The 17389-nt window shown below is 43.0% G+C and overlaps 1 protein-coding gene across 1 annotated transcript; it reads left to right on the top strand.

Annotated features, from left to right (window-relative positions):
• The first annotated feature begins 606 nt into the window (after window positions 1–606).
• Window positions 607–16988, top strand: ZNF239 (zinc finger protein 239). Its single transcript, XM_027111856.1, is given in 6 exon segments — window positions 607–1521; window positions 1915–2237; window positions 6211–6394; window positions 7197–7322; window positions 14061–14193; window positions 14196–16988. Coding segments are annotated over 2 exon segments (1380 nt in total). The 5' UTR covers window positions 607–1521; window positions 1915–2237; window positions 6211–6394; window positions 7197–7322; window positions 14061–14153; the 3' UTR covers window positions 15536–16988.
• Window positions 16989–17389: the final 401 nt, after the last annotated feature.

Consider the following 17389-nt stretch of genomic DNA (forward strand, 5'->3'; position numbering starts at 1 on the left):
TCACCCTCAATGCCCTGACCCAACTCCACTTTTTCCATAACACATAACCTTATAACACACTATACCTTTTATCATAATTACGTATTGATCTAGTGGGAAATGCCACTAGAATTTAACATCCACAGTGATTTTTTTTTTAAGTGTCTTGAACAGTTCTTGGAACATAGCAGGACCTCAAATAATGTTTGCGAAATGAACTTCAGAGGTGAGAAGGGGACACTCACTCCAAAATATTTTTTAAGGTAATGCGAAATTACGCGTGATATTTACGTTCTTTTCCCCCAGGAGCACTTTACCAAAACGAAAAACATTTTAATGGGCATTTCTAATATAATTCTTACGCGTTTGCAATAAAAACCAGGAGAACAACCTGAAGGACCTAGTCGCAGGCCTCACAAACTGAGAAAAGCACTCGGCGTTGGACGGAACCCTACCCTTGGGCTCAGCGCCTCGCGAAGCCTCAGGGTCAACGCCGGAAGTGGGCGCGGCCCACCCGCTGCTTTCTGGGACTTGTAGTTCGGGGCTGTAGGCGACGGAGCGGGGCCGTATAGCGAATCCTGTGCTTCCAGGTGTCGGATTCCACGTGGGAGGTGAGGGCGGTATGGCCGCTCGCGCAATCCGCGCGGCCTGCAGAGAAGCGTCTGGCTGTCGAGTTGTGGGAGTGCCGCGGGGGAGGCGCTGGGCCAAAGGAGCCCGGAAGCCTGGCGGGCGGCCGGGGGAGGGCGCGCATCTTGGCGGAGGTGCGAGCACGGGCCGCACGTGTGTCCGCTCGCCGCGGCAGCCGCTGCGTTCGCCGGTTCTGGCCGCGGTCACCTGAGACCAGGCGGCCCCTAGCGCTAAACCGGCCGCGGCTCCGAGAGGCCCTCCTCTCGCCTGCCTGAGCTCCGGCCTTGGCCGGCCTGGGAGCCTCGCAGTTGGCCGCACCGGCCTTTTCCGCGCCGGTGATTGGCCTTATTCGAAGGAGGATTTCGGTGGACGTTAGGGGACCGAGAGGGGCTCCTGTGAGAGACCGAAGTTTCCGTCCCCACAGGCCTGTCCTCGCTGAAAAGAGATTGCGTCAGAGCCCCCGCACCCCAGAAACGAGTCAGGCCTTCAGGCGTCTCGGGCAGCCGAAATCTCTGCCGAGAGGCGACAGACACATCCTACCGGAGAGCTCCTACTGCTCTAACTAGAGCGTTAGGGCAAAAATCGCAAAGCCTGGGGAAACGGGCACATCTTAGAGCTGCTGGGGCCAGTGGGAGTTTCTTACCCTCATGGGTTTGCGGGGGAGGCTTGGCCTGTTTGGTCCCAAGCCTAGTGGAGAGATGCGAGGGAGGTGCAGCTTGGAAAGACAGGAAGGGCACCCCAGGAGAGGGTGTGTGAAGGTAGCAGGAGCTGATTAACTTTTTTCCTACAATCTTGCTGGACTGCTTAGTCTATGTCCTGCAAGGTGGACTTGATTTTCATGGTTTTTTCGCTTTCTCTAACTCTACTTTTCCAGGAATCTATCCTTCTTGAGAGGAGGAAATGACCAAGTTCCAGGTGAGTTGGGGTTTCTCTTTTCTGAGAATGTAAATAACCTTTCTTTCTTGGGAAGGACATCAGCATTAATTGAGTGCGTATCTGGTGTCAGGTCCTGTCTTGGTTGTGTGGTTTTTTTATTTATTGTCCGACTTCAGCGTGAGACATACATTATTTTATAAATATGGGTGTAGGAACATTAAGATACTAAGAGCATATATCTATCAAATGATGTCACTAGAGTCTGCACAGATAATCTGCTGACTTTAAATTCCACCTCAGTTTTCAGTGTACCACTCTGCTTCCATGAATTTGGCCCACTCCCCAGAGCACTGGGCTATGCTCTTTTATTGAAAGACTCCACACAGCATCTTTGTCTGGTCCTGTCTCTCAAAGCATGTCTTTTCCTGCCAGGCATTTCACGCACATTGAAAGTCATTCAAAGCTGTTACATGCTCAGTCCAGTGCCAAGTGGTCTCAGGAAAACAAATAGAATTATAAACTACAGTGCTGGGCTTCCCTGGTGGCGCAGTGGTTGAGAGTCCGCCTGCCAGTGCAGGGGACACGGGTTCGTGCCCCGGTCCAGGAAGATCCCACATGCCGCGGAGCCTGTGTGTCCGGAGCCTGTGCTCCGCAACGGGAGAGGCCACAACAGTGAGAGGCTCGCGTACCGATAAAAAAAAAACAAAAAAACTACGGTGCTTTTCTTCATGAGCAGGTGATGTATATGAAAAAAGGTATGCACATTACCAATAATCATTTATTAAACCTGAATGAGTTACAGACATGAGAAAATTTGTTACATAACAACACCGTAATTACCATATCACTCCCAGAAATGCTCCTCAACCAGGCTGTGCATCAGAATTATCTGTGGTGTTCTTTTAAGAATTAAAGGTTCCTAGGCACCATTCCCCTAGACATACTAAAAGGAGAATTTCACTTTTTTATCCCTTTGACCTTTTGTACATCCAAAGATTTATTGCATTTATTGTGAAATACTTCTCTACATGCTTGGCAAAAACAATCCTCACATCCATAGGAAAACAGCATGAGCTCTTATAAAAATTGGTTTGTTTAGAGGACAGTAAGCTGCTTCAAGGTACTGAAAGCATGACATCTCTGTGCCTTGAAAATAATTGAGAACGTCAGCAAAGATTGACATAAGTAAAACCCTGTGCTCTTTTTATTTTCCTTCTCTTCTTTCTCTTCCCTAATGAAGATTATTCACGGTGATGAAGTTGGGGATTGCTAGTATAGTGAAATTTTGAGATTCTGGCATATGTTAATAATTTTTTGAATTTAAAGAAAGGACTTCATTTCCACCAGTACTTACTGTTTTCTGTGTACCAGGAGTTGTCTTTGAGTGCTGAAAGGCAGGACTCCCATTTAACCCCCCTCTCCCTCTGTGACCTTGGATAAGTCGCTTTACAGTTATGAACCTTAGTTTTCTCATCTTTAAAATGAGAGTGCTGAGTTTGATGATCTCAAGTTTTATTTCATGATTTAAATTGAATGTGAATTTATAAATATTTACCATTTAGATTTTGAGTCAGTTGTGCTAGTTGCTGAGGATTTAAAGATTAGTTGAGTGTTGCCTCTATCCCTGAGAATCTTATAGCCAATTTGGGAGACAAATTTAATAGCTATAGTAGAGGTATATGCAAGATACTGTGAGATCTTTGAGAAGGAGAAATTTAACATATCCTTATGCTTCAGAAAGGAGGTTGTTGATTGTCCTGAAACTGAAATGGATGGGACGATGGGAGAAATATAAGTCAGGGCAGGAGCAACATGTAAAGGGCTCTTCTAGACTAGAGCATGACATTCGGATGACTACAGGTAATCCAGGGTGATGACAGCTCCTGCCCATCACTGCCTTCTGGATCACTGTTTCCTGCCCCTAAGTAAATTGTTGGATCTAGCAGGGGTGGGCTCTGGAAAGGAAGTGCTAAGCTATGTGATACATGTAGTTTCGAGGAGTTTGACATTTACATTAGTACAGAAACTACTATCCTGTAGCCTTATACTTTGGTTGGCCCTCAGGATACTGAGTCCATTCTCCCACAGGAAGCACAAGTTCCACCTTGGGGTGACTGAATAGCTCCACTGGTACCTGGGGAGATTATTCATTATTCAGATTCTTTCATTTCCAACTTTGTCTTGCTTTAGCGAGACCACTGTTTCCTCTTTTTCCTTTCCCCTGACACACTGAGTCCTCTAATTTGGTCCACTGTCATACCATTTCTCATCTTGGAATTTTCAGCCTACTACAAAGTTGGTAGTCCATCAACATATCCTTTCTGTTTTCAACATGGAATTCTCCCTACCACTTTATCTGTGGGATCTTAAAAAATTAATAACTCTTGACTGTCCGATCCTTGGATTGAAACATGACAAAACTTGTATTTTGAAGATTTGGTAAAGAGTTATTGTGGCCTAGCTAAGAAATGAGGGCCTTTCCTAGAATAGTAGGAGCAGAGATAAGAAGAAGTAACATGCTGGAGGGAGATTTAGGAGATAGAATTGACAAGAAGTGGTTTGATTATGGTCAAGGTAGGAAAGGAGTCTTAGACATCTCAGATGACAAGGTGGAAGATGGATTAAAATATAGGAGGAAGATCATTGATGGACTTGAATCTCAGAAGGGAAGGAAGGATTCCATCTAGAATGTGCAAGGAGAGGTTAGCCACGGACAGAAAGAAACCTGTTGTCTCTGAAAAGAAAAAGTCCAAAAGAGGAGTAGCTAATCTACTGATACTCCCCAGCCGTGTTTTCCTAACAGGTGTGTTTACGCCTTTAAGGCTACAGCCTCTGCTTCTGCTGCTTCTTTGTCCCACCTTTGCACAGGGCCTTGCAGCCTTCTCTAGTCCAACCTCATCCCTCTTCCTCAGACACAGTGGAGACTGTGACCTTTAGAGGAGAGCCTGGGAGGAAACAGCTGCTTCTCCTTTGTTGACTAGTGGGGTAGAGTCGCTCCTGCCGGGGGACCTGGTTGTCCTCAGTTTCCTGAGGAGGGTGTGGGTGGTGCCCCTTCAGGCTGAGGCTTATGGTGTCAGCACTTCTGAAGGTTATTGGGTACTCCCCTGGCCCCAAGTTGAACCGCTGCTTTCGGCTTCACTGGCTCTCAGTTGTTTTGTGTATATTCCATCCTCTGCTTTTCAGAGTGTGGCCTGCAGACTGGTGCCAGCCAACAAACTGCTTGTTACCAGTCTATAAATATACAAGGACAGGGCTTCCCTGGTGGCACAGTGGTTGAGAGTCCGCCTGCCGATGCAGGTGACATGGGTTCGTGCCCCAGTCCGGGAAGATCCCACATGCCACAGAGCGGCTGGGCCCGTGAGCCATGGCCGCTGAGCTTGCGCGTCCGGAGCCTGTGCTCCGCAACGGGAGAGGCCACAACAGTGAGAGGCCCACATACCGCAAAAAAAAAAAAAAAGATATAAGGACAGAAATTGAGAGTTTTTTTAAATTTTATATCTGTTGAATCTAATTTTAAAAATTGGCATTGGTATTTTATGTGTCTGCATTCTTATTTTCTAGTAACTTTTTAGAAAATGTATTTTAAAAAAATATGTCTGTGACATGTTAGAAAAATCTTAAAAGAAACTGGTCCTTCACCAGAGGTAGTTCAAGAAGTGTTGCTCCATCAATAGAACCTTGGAGGGAACCAGACTCACTGTGAGGTTAACTAAATAAGTACTTGGACTCTTTTTACATGCCAGGCCCTGCTTGAGGCCTTGGGGATGCAGCCATGAACAAATCAGGCAGCCTCTGTTCTTGGGGAACTTAGTAGGGAGAGACAGACTGTAAACAAGAAGGAAAATGTATAGATTAGAAAATGAGATAAGGCATAAGTACAAAGATAATAAAACAGGGAGAAGTGATGGTTACTGGATGCTCCCATGGATTAATCAGTCAAGGAAATGCTTCTCTGAGGTGGCAGCGGTTCGACTGAGATCTGAATGATGTAGAGAAAGAACATTCTGGGCAGAGGGGATAGCCAGTGCAAAGGCCATAAGTGGGATGAGTTTGATGTGGTCACAGGGGCCAGGTGACTTGTGAGGGAGGAGGGACTCAGGCTGAGATTGGAGAATTGACAGGACCCCAGTCTGCAAGGCCTTGCAGGCCAAGATGAAGAGCCTGGATTTTACTCGGTGTCCATGGAAACGCCTTTGGGGAGTTTCATGCCTTGAGTGGTATGTGTTTTGAAAGATCACCCAGGCTGCTGTGTGGAAAATCCGTCACGTGGGGGAGCAAGAGATACAAATTTAGGAGGTTAGTGCAGGTGGAGAGTTAATGAAGGCTGGGACTTGTAATGATAACAGTGCAAGGTGAAAAGAAATGGGTAGCTTCAGATATGTTTCAGAGGCAGAGTTGAGAGGACTTGGTGATGGATAAAATATGAGGAAGTGAGAAGAGAATCAAAATGACTTCCAGGATTTTGGCTTGAGCAATTGGGTGCGTCGTGTGGCTCTTTACTAAAATGGGGACAACAAGGGAAGACCAGATACTGATGGAGATTGTTGGGAGCAAGAATTCTGTTTGGGGCTTGGTGAGTCTTAGTGTCTTTTAGCCATCCAAGTGTAGATGTAGGTCGGAAATTGGAGCCTAGAGTTGAGGAGAAAGGTTAGGGCTAGAGGTATGTGGGAATACCTAAGGAGAATATTTTTTGGTTGTGTGTAAATGTGCTATTTTTATTTCTTCCAGGAATGGTCAACTACTTAGTTTAGAAGAAGAAAGGACATATGATTTATATGACTAGGGAAAAAATTGAGATCAGAAGTGTACTTTGGCTGAGAGGAAAAAAGAGGAAGGATCAAAGGATGGTGATCTTGATAAAGCAGATGTCGTGGAGGAGGAAGAGGAGAAAAAATAGGAAGATGTTTTTAAGGTGTGAATTTTGAGATATTAATATTTCAAAAGAACAGTGGTCCAAATAGTGAAATGGCCCTAATTATGGTTGTTGAGGCAGAGATCATTGGCATTAAAGAGATTAAGAGGGACTTCCCTGGTGGCGCCATGGTTAAGAATCCGCCTGCCGATGCAGGGCACATGGGTTCGAGCCCTGGTCCGGGAAGATCCCACATGCCACGGAGCAGCTGGGCCCGTGAGCCATGGCCACTGAGCCTGCGCTCTAGAGCCTGTGAGCCACAACTATTGAAGCCTGCGTGCCTAGAGCCCATGCTCTGCAACAAGAGAAGCCACCACAATGAGAAGCCCGCACACTGCAATGAAGAGTAGCCCCCGCTCGTAGCAACTAGAGAAAGCCTGCCTGCAGCAACGAAGACCCAACGCAGCCAAAAAAAAAAGAGAGAGAGAGAGATTAAGAAATGTGAGGTTAGCTGTTGGGTAATTTGTTCTCATGAGTGTTGAGGTTGTCAGGATAACAGTAGGAATGGGGCGGAAAGGACAACTCAGCAGTGACCATGATATGACACTGATAAGGAGAGATTCAGTAGTTGGATAGCTTGAGCTTGGGTGAGTTGTGGGCAGGAGGGGAAGTATTGGGAAGGAAGTAGCAAAGGAGATGAGAAAGGAAAGGTTTTCCATCCAAACTTGCATCACCCCGATCCTTGAACTGCACACTTCCTCTGTACCCTTCTCCCCTCTTCCAGTGCTCCCAACCTCACCTTCCTTCTGGGGCATTTGTGCAGATGGTTGTCAGTTGAGGAGGAATGTGCTTAATCTTTTAGGAACCAGTAACCTTCAAGGATGTCTCTGTGGATTTCACCGAGGAGGAGTGGGGTTGCTGGACCCTGCTCAGAGGAAGCTGCACACAGCTGTGATGCTGGAAGACTACAGTCACTTGGTCTCAGTGAGTAAGAACATGAACCTGGACACCAGTGCACTGCAGTCTCTGTTTCTTCAATTTTAAATATCATTTGGGCTTGGGCCCCGGGAGCTGTAATTCAGGAATCAGTTTCCTAATTTCTTTTTGGCAGAAAAGGATGTTTCTGATTATTCTAAGCAGCTAAAGAACTTTACTTGGTAAGAATTGGAGAATGGTAACCTTACTGAGTTGTCCAAGAAACCATACCTGGTCCATCACTTATAAGCCAGAGTTTGGGACTGAATTTTTTTTTTTTTCCCCACACAGTCACCCAATCCCTGTGTGTTTCTCAGATGTGCTCTCTCAGTTGGAGCAAGTTGAAGATCATTATATAATGGAGAATTCTCCATGCCCATTACCTTTAGTTCCTGGTGTAAAGCCTCTAAACTCCCCACCTGGCTTTCAAAGCCCTTCATGCCCTACTTTTACCTATAGAGCATTATTCTCTGCTGCCCCAATGTCACCCTCCTTTCCAGCTAAGCCTGTTTCCCTGAGGTCCTCTATGCTTCCTTGTTCTGGGACCTTTGATTACCGTGCTCTGGTTTCTGGTTACTTTTGTCTGTTAAGATTTTATTTGAACTCCATTACCTGTGTGAAATCTTTGACTACCCCTCCCTTTCGACCTCCTTCTTTTCTCAGAACTTTCAATTTATATCTCACACAGGCTCAGACCTGATTACATATTATTTTATATGCTTTTATTTTAACCATTGGATCTGCAAGTCTGATTTATTTTCTTGTTTCCAGCCAGGTTTCTGGAGGGAAAGCAACGTATCTAATACTTATGCTGCTATATGTACATAGCCAAGATTTAAAAATTGACTGCTGTAGAGTTTAGCAGCAAAGAAATATGTCTTACAGTCTTGTAAAAGAGACATTATGGTAAACACAGTATGTTACTATAAATAAATTCAGTAAGTCCTATGAAGCACAGAGAATTATGCTCTGAGAGAATGAAGGCATGGGATGGGACAAGGGTGAAGTATGTATTGTTGAGAGTTTCAAGGAAAGCTTCTGAAGTGATACTTAAACTGAGTTCCAAAGGATTAATGGGCATTAAACAGGTGACTGGGTAGGGGAAGAATATTCCAGGCAAGAGAATAGTGTGAGGGAAGACCCGAAGACCTAAAAGGAGGAGTGTGGCTAGAATACAGGGAGCATCTGGGAAGAATAGAGTGTGGCCTGGCTCATTCATGGCATTAAAGGCATGGGTAAAAAATGTGAATTTGTGTTGAGTTCAGTGAGGAGCCATTAGAACAATGAAATGGTATGAACTGATTTACCCAGGATCACTGGGACTGCTTTATAGACTGGTTTGCAGAGAGGCAAAAGTGAAGTAGGATCTATGCTTACAGTTTCAAGCTCTGCTCTAGGTTTTCCTTTTTCTTTGATATAAAATTGAACATAGTTTTCCAACATTTTTTTATGCAAGTAAGATATAAAAATCACAAAATTCAAAGAACACAGATGAAGATTATGAAGTAAAGTCACTAATAATAGCTTGTGTATCCACTTTTTCTGTGTTCTCCATGTATGCATTTTACAAATACGTGTTAAAATTTTATGAGGTTATACTGTATGTATTTTTCAACTGGGTGTTTCACATCATGTCTTAGAGATCTTTGTTACATCATATTAACTCCCTGTAAAAGGACCCCTTTTCTCATTACATCCGCATTGTCTTCTACTATTACATACTCATTCTTGATAATATTTAAATATTTTAAAAAACAGTTATCACAAGATTTCACTACTGCTTATAAAACCTACCATTAATACAGTTCCTCCTCCACTGATTTTCATAGACCTGTCATTTCTGCAGCCGTTCCCAAGTATTGTACAGCAGGGATATTGAAGCAGTGTCCTTTGGCCTTTAATAACTTCAGCCCACTCCCTGATTTAACTGCTCCAAACTGCACAGCTTTTCTCAGTGTTATTTTTTTCCTTTTTCTTTTTGCCACTACTTTTAAACTTTGCAAACTGTGCACAAAAAGTACATTCACCTAGGTAAAACAAATCCTATTGAAAGGCTTATAATACAAACCAGTCTCCCTGCTCTGCTGCTCTTCATGCCACAGAGTGGCTTCTCAAAGCACTCAGTTTGAATCCTTTCACTTGTTCTTTATGGTGTTTGCCTTCATATTTACAAATATGCTCATGCAGCTACTTATTTTCCTTTTTTTAAAGAATAAATGCACTCACATGGTTAAGAAAAGAAGCATTAAAATTGCACAATGTTACTCGCAGTTATGCCTAAAAAAGCCGGGAAAAAATGTACACTGAGGATTTTGGACAAGCTGGAGAAGGGTAGAAAACAAATTATACATGAGTAGCAAAGAAAAGATTTGCAAATGTACTAAATGTTTTTAAATTATTAAAGTTATACTATAAAAATAAAAACAAATTAAAAGGTGCACAGTGAAAACTTTCTTTCATGTCCCTGACTCCACTCTACCCAGGTTCTGGTCATTTGCTGTCACAAACTGTCTGCAGTGACTAAATCTTGAGCAAGTATCACTTCACAACTGTGCCAGGAAATCTGAAGAATAAAACCCCCAAGCTGGACTGCTGAGTGCATGCATTTGTGACTTTGATACATAATTGTTAAAATGTCCTTCTGGGGGGGAGGGTGATACCAATTTACACTTACAAGCTGTGTCACCATGCTTTGGGTTTTTTCCAGTGTTAACGGGTAGAAAATGGCACCTCATTATAGTTTTAATTTGAATTTATTATATTATGGTATACTGCAATTTTTTTCAGTTTATCAATATTTGATATTTTGTATTGACTTCTTTATGTCATAGATGAAGATTTAGCTCTTTTACATTATTTCTCCCAACATGCCCATCTTTCTAACAATTTGTCAGTCGCATCAGGGATCAATGCTTAGTTGCTTTGACTTCATAATTCTTGTTCCTGCAGAGTCAAATAGTATAATATGATTACAGTTCCTTTTTTTTGTTTTTTCCCTTTCCTAAAACTAATACTTGCTTTTTAAAATATATTTTATTTGGGTTTTTTTCCTTTCCATTCTGTTTTACAGAGTTTTGGTTGATTTGGTTAAGTATTGTTTTCTTTTATATATCAACGATTGATTCAGCTTGTCTGTTTTCTTGACTTCTTTGCTCACTGCTATTTATTGTATATCATCTTATTCTTAAAGTAATTTAAAAATTTTTTGCTACAGTACATTGCTGAATAATTGTTTCAGTAATTGTTTAAATCCTTTCTTATCTGACAAAGTGTCTGTTCCTCCCACTGAAATGTTTGATTGGCTGGGTATAGAATGGAATGCTAACTTCACAATCACTTTACCTCCAAAATTAGAAGATATTGCTCAGTTGACTTGAGGTATACAGTATTGCTGTTTAGTAGTTCATTGTCAATATAATTCTCATTTATATTTGCACATAACCTGGCTTTTCTGTCTGGATGCTTTTAGCATTTTCTCGGTTTGTTTGGGGGTTTTTTCCTTGACGTCCTGAGGTTTCACATTTAGTGACCTCTGAATCTTGAATTCTAGAAAACATTTTTTTCCTGTTAGTTCTTTGATCATTTCTTTCCCTTCATTCTACCTCCACTATATTCATCGAACTCCTACAAGATGGGCTTTTAACTTTTATCTTTGCATCTGTCTACCCTTTACTCTTCATTCCAGGAGTACCCCTCAATCTTCCACCTTAGCCAGATGTTCGTTTTGCTCTTCAGCCCATCTAGATTGCAGGCCTTAGAATCAGACTGCCTGACACCTGGTAGCTATGACACAAGTTACTTGATCATTTCAACCTTGGTTTCTTCTGGTGTAGAATGGGTGTCCTAATAGTTCCTCTCACATAAGATCATGCGACCAGTATCTGAGTGCTTCAAATGAGCATAGTAGATCTTAAATATTATGATTATCATCTTTTTCAATCCTTTCATTAATTTAGAAGAATTCTGATTATTCTTCATAGCAGTGTGTTTATATTTTATTATTAGATTGTCCCGTTTTTTTTTTGTTTGTTTGTTTTTTTGCGGTATGCGGGCCTCTCACTGTTGTGGCCTCTCCCGTTGTGGAGCACAGGCTCCAGACACGCAGGCTCAGCAGCCGTGGCCCACGGGCCCAGCAGCTCTGCAGCATTCCCAGACCGGGGCACGAACCCGTGTCCCCTGCATCGGCAGGCGGACTCTCAACCACTGCGCCACCAGGGAAGCCCGATTGTCCCATTTTTTTTTTAGATGTGATATCCCCTCAGATTTCTCTGGGATTTTAATTATGAACCTTTTAAATTCTATTTCCTCTGTTTGTTGAGTTTGTGTCTCTATTGATGTTAGTTTTCTACATTTTTTTTTGTCTCCTTATGTTTTCTCAATTGTCTTCCCCCCCACCAAAAAGTCTTATGTTCGCAGTATGATACTGGAGTGTACATCCTCAGCTGATGCTCAACCCTTTTTGGTGCATGCGTGTTCTACTTACAGGGGACACCTCTGCTGACTGGGCTTGGGATGGATCTAATAAGAATCCAGATGGTGAGTGACGTAGACCCTTTTTTTTTGAGGTTACCTGTTCAGGCCAGTAAGTTATCTGGGACATGCCCTGCTTCAGTCTCCAGCTCTGGGGTATCCTCCTTGTCGGAAATTCCACTTCACAGCTTTTCTTGAGGCTTTATCCTGGGTACATGTGGAGTCAGTTGTTTCTTTTTGTACCTCAATCCTGTCATTTTACAGGTTTGGCATTACCTCAGCTTCTGCTTCCCTCTTCAGCCCAAATAATACTATTAGGAGTCCTTGTTTGGCGGACAATTTATTTTGTTTTTGAAGCTTTATACGAGGCCGCTACCTTTAGCCTCCCAGTATTTCATTTTTTGTGGGGAAGAGGGTCATTGGGAGAGTGGTGCTGCAGCAACTAGTTGAGCCATTAGAAATGCTTAACATGATTTGATAAACCTCTTTCCAGAATAAACCTCTCTTACTTCATAATTGTTGATTCTGAGCTTGGAATTTCTAGGACTTCTTGAGAATTTCTTCTACTTCTTTAGGAGGCTTTTTCTGTACATAATTTGAGCTGTGCATTTGTTTTTTTCCTACTTTCTCCATTAGACCTCATCCATCTGCTCTTTATCACTAGGAGTTCCCCAGCATTCTAGTGATAACAACCTTTCTTTTTTTTCCAAGACTACTGTGGTTTTGGTTTTGTTTTTTTGTCATTTCAGTGTAATATGAGGATCTTCACGCTAATTGTTTTGACTAACATACATACCACAGATCTTCCTTGACTTACAATGGGGTTACATTCCCATAATCCCATTGTAAATTGCAAATAGTGTTAAGTCAAAAATGCATTTAATACACCTAATCTACCAAACACCATAGCTTAGCGTAACCTACCTTAATCATGCTCAGAACACTTAAATTAGCCTACAGTTGGGCAGGATCATCTAACACAAAGCCTATTTTATAATAGTGTTGAATATCTCCTGAAGTTTATTGCATACTATACTGAAAATGAAAAACAGAATGGTTATAGGCATATTGCTTGGAGCTGTGGCTGCTGCCATTGCCCAGCATCATGAGAGAGTATTGTCCAGCATATTGCTAGCCCAGGAAAAGATCAAAATTCAAAGTACTGTTTCTACTAAATGCACATCGCTTTCACACCACCATAAAGTCGAAAAATCGTAAGTCAAGCCATCGTAAGTCAGGGACCATCTACAGTAAGTCTAAAATCTGTATTCCTAGCACAGTTCTCTCCCAGGAGTTCCAGACCCATGTATCTCACTGCTTACTGAACAGTGCAAGAATGTTCCACCAACACCACAAATTAAACAAGTCAGATTCTGAGTTTGTTATCTGTCACCCTTCCCCACTCCAGCCTTGGAGATTGATTCCCTATGTTATGGTATAGTACCCCCATACCTAAGTCACTCAAGGAACTTGAGGATCATGCTTGGTGCCTCCTTTCCCTTTTGAGTTTAATCAGTCATCATGTGATTTAGAATGAATCTCTCCCTTTCTCTCTGTAACTATCCTCCTTACCACTTTTATTCTGATTCACTGCAGCAGCGCTCTCTCTCTCTCTGCCTTAAAGTCTTGCTCATTTTTGATGGTGTTTATAATCAAAGTCAGTTTCATTCCCAGTTGTAATCCTTTAATAGCTTTACATCTCGGAGGAGTCTCTGAGTACACACCAAGCCCTCTGAACATGTCATATTTTCTCTCCACATTTCACTTTATTTTTTTCCTTACATTTGCTCCCAGAAATCTTCCCCAAGGTTTGAGCTGAATGCCCCTACTCTGTGCTCCCGTGACTGGCTGCGCACGCATCTATGGTAGCACTTACATGGTATTATTGTTGACCTATTTGTCCTTCTTCCCAGTAGACTCTAGTGTGTCAAGCAAAAGGATTTCTATTTTCTTCTTTGTATCCCCAGCACCTATTAGATTACCAATTAAATGCAAATTTAATTAAAATAAAATGAAGTAAAGTGAAATGAAATGTGGCAAGGATGTGGGATCCATAGCCATCTGCAGGGCTGGGATATGAATACTTTTATTGGCTTTACTTAAAAGCAGAGACAAGATTTCTGTCTTGTGTACCCATGCCCTCTCCCATCCTGACATTAACCCAAAGGACATGACTATACGGACAAGACTGAACTTTTTGCTAGCTACCTTAGGCACTGCAGTTCTGAAATCTTGAAATCTACCCTTTGTCTGTTATCATTGAATTCTCTTTGTTCCCTAGGAGACTTGAATGAAAATTCTGTGGAGAATCAACAGAAAGGACTTAGGTTATCTCTTACCTGAATAGCTTTCCTCCTGGCAAATATTGGAAGAGATGTCCAGTACAATAACTGGGAGTCAGGATTAAATTGTGAATCTTCAGTGTACAGGAACCCTGAACTAGATGTTCCCCCTTGTCAAAAGTGGGGAGAAGCATCTTCTCATATTTCCAAAAACAAAAGCAGTTTGGTGACTCTTCAGAGTGATGATTTAAAAAACATGGAAAGTGAAGAATATTTGTCTTTGAAAGTCCCAAGCCAAATGGCCACACAGGACTCAGTGACCTTCTGTAAGAATGAGCCCCAAGATCCTCAGGAAAGCAAAAGTCTGTTTCTAACTGAAGAAAGCACTGAGAGGAAAATCTCAGAGAGCAAAAGTCCTCCCATCGACCATTGTTCAGAGAACCTTCAAAATAAACTTGTGTCTGATGTAAAAGAAGTGGTCTCGCCCTCATTCAGAGGTGAGACAATATGCCAGATTGGCCAGTCGAAAGAATCCTTGGATCCCTTTGACTGTAAACACAAGGACATTTGTGGTTGGAAGTCATGGGTGATCAGTTGTAGTCATCAGAGAGCTCATGCAGAGGTGAAGCCCTGCACCCATTATGACTGTGGGAAAATACGTACCACCAGCCCAGGTGGTCACCCAGGTGAGAAAATCCACACTGCTGAGAAACTATACAGATGTAGTCAGTGTGGTAGGGACTTCAGTGAGCGCTCAGAGCTAGTCCTTCATCAGAGGGACCACACAGAAGAAAAGCCCTACAGATGTGATCAGTGCGGGAAGGGCTTCACGAGAAGCTCAAGTCTCCTTATCCACCGCGAAGTCCATGCAGATGAGAAGCCTTATAAGTGCGACAAGTGTGGGAAGGGCTTCACGAGGAGTTCAAGTCTGCTCATTCATCACTCAGTCCACACAGGCGAGAAGCCTTACAAATGTGACAAGTGCGGGAAGGGCTTTACTCAGAGCTCCAAACTGCATATCCACCAGCGAGTGCACACTGGAGAGAAGCCCTATGAGTGCGGGGAGTGTGGTATGAGCTTCAGTCAGCGCTCCAACCTGCACATCCACCAGCGCATCCATACGGGGGAGAGGCCCTACAAGTGTGGAGAGTGTGGGAAGGGCTTCAGTCAGAGTTCAAACCTTCACATCCACCGATGCTCACACACGGGGGAGAAGCCTTACCAGTGCTATGAGTGTGGGAAGGGCTTCAGCCAGAGCTCAGACCTCCGCATCCACCTCAGAGTCCACACTGGGGAGAAGCCCTATCACTGCGGCAAGTGCGGGAAGGGATTCAGCCAGAGCTCCAAACTCCTCATCCACCAGAGAGTCCACACTGGAGAGAAGCCCTACGAGTGCAGCAAGTGTGGGAAGGGCTTCAGCCAGAGCTCCAACCTCCACATCCACCAGCGGGTCCACAGGAAAGATCCCCATTAAATGAGGTCTTCAATCACATGCTTGTACTCTGAAGACTTAAATATTTTTAACATCACTCTTAGTTTTATATTCTCAGGATATAGTAAGAGTTATTCAGATAACTTCCCTCACTGGAAAATCATTTAAAGTATTTAACTACCAAGCACTTTGTTATGCTACACAGTGAATTGATTGCCCTTGTTCCTCAGATGGGTAGAGTGAAAATGTCTATACTGTGCTGTTCAGTCAGTGTTACTAGAACTACATACCCTACCCAGCATTTTTAAGTGCAAGAACCTTGTATTTCTCCAAGCAGAACATGTTTCCTTTGTTCACATTCTCTGAGAAATTGGAACTTTGGCTTCTCTTCAAATCACGTGCCTTGTGTTTTCCTATTTCCTTCCAGCCCTGAGTAGCCCTCTCCAAATTCTGGTTATACAATATGTTAGTTTTAGGTTGAGGGGGTGGTTGGAGGTATAGTGGGCATGGAAATCTGTTATTGCACACACGTACTACAGCCTGTGGCCTCACAGGAACGTGGAGAAGAGCTACTCGTGCAGTACACCCCACACACTACAGGATGTGGGACCCCTCCCCCTCCTCCCCACAAGGCAACTGCTCAAGAACATAAGTAGTTCTTTTTCCTGGGTGCAGCTAGTCTGTTGGGGTGCTTCCAGGTCTTGCCATCTCAGATGACACCCCCACCAAATTAAAGCCAAGTAGGGTACCTACACCATGTTGAAACATGTTAAATGAAGTTGAAATATATTTAAATGTATTTAATTTGTCTCTCAACACTGAACCTCTCTTATTTCCTTAAATTTCTTCACCGTCCATGTTCTGAACCAAACAAAGGAGTCAGGAGAGGGAGTTCTGATATTTTTCTCTTCAGACTCAACTTGTTTTAATATTTCATATACCCCCAAAAAGTCATTTGTATTTGCAGCATCATTATTGAACCAGACTTGGGTCTGCTTGCCCATGCACAATAAAGCCAATCTACTTACACTGGGTTGTGAAGGAGGTGCACCATTTATTGCAGGGCACCAAACAAGGGGTCCAAGCAGCTAGTGCTCAAAAGGCCTAAACTCCCTGATGGCTTTCAGGGAAAGAGTTTAAAAGGGTGAGGAAGGGGGGACTGGGGTGCATGATCAGCTCGTGGACATTCTTCTGATTGGTTGGTGGTGAGTTAATCGAGAGTCAACATTGTCAGCCTTCTGTTTCCATCCTTTCTGGGGTCTAATTGCTTGTGGGCAGCATACAGTTAACTTCTTCCACCTGGTGGCAGATTCAGTATCTGCAAAACAGCTCAAAGGACATTGCTCAGAATATTATCTATAGCCCTTCAGGAGGAACTATAGGTCCTTGACTTTATTTAATGGCTAAACTATTGTTATTTTGTCTTGCTTGACTGTTTTCCTTTCTTTCTGCATTTTCTCACTTCTCTGATTAAATTTACTCTTTGGAACTCTGAGAAGGCTTGGAGAGTATGTTTGGGATGACCAGGCTTAAAATATGCACAAATAATTCATTTGGGGTGTGGAGCTAGGACACCGCAAAGGGTTAAGCTAAAACAAGAAGCTTGTGCAACAGTTGAGAGAAACGTGATTGGAAATACATAAATAGAGTGGAAGTTACTATACAATGAACTCCTAATTGCAGCCCTGATTTTCTAAACAATGACTGATGATTCCCCAAGCAGTGCTCAGGAGGCTGCCCAGTCACCTATATTTCAGTTATCCACCAATGACTAATATCCATACATGAAAAATGGTGGGGGGGATATGGATGCAATATTTATTACCTTGAGAAGGTGGGGTTGTAACTGGTTTACCCTGATCAAAGGTAACCTGAAGCAGTTAACTGGACGTAGAT

This window comes from Aethalodelphis obliquidens, unplaced genomic scaffold (genome assembly GCF_003676395.1).
Source record: "Aethalodelphis obliquidens isolate GAN/ISIS:26980383/991018 unplaced genomic scaffold, ASM367639v1 scaffold11, whole genome shotgun sequence".
NCBI lineage: Eukaryota > Metazoa > Chordata > Mammalia > Artiodactyla > Delphinidae > Aethalodelphis > Aethalodelphis obliquidens.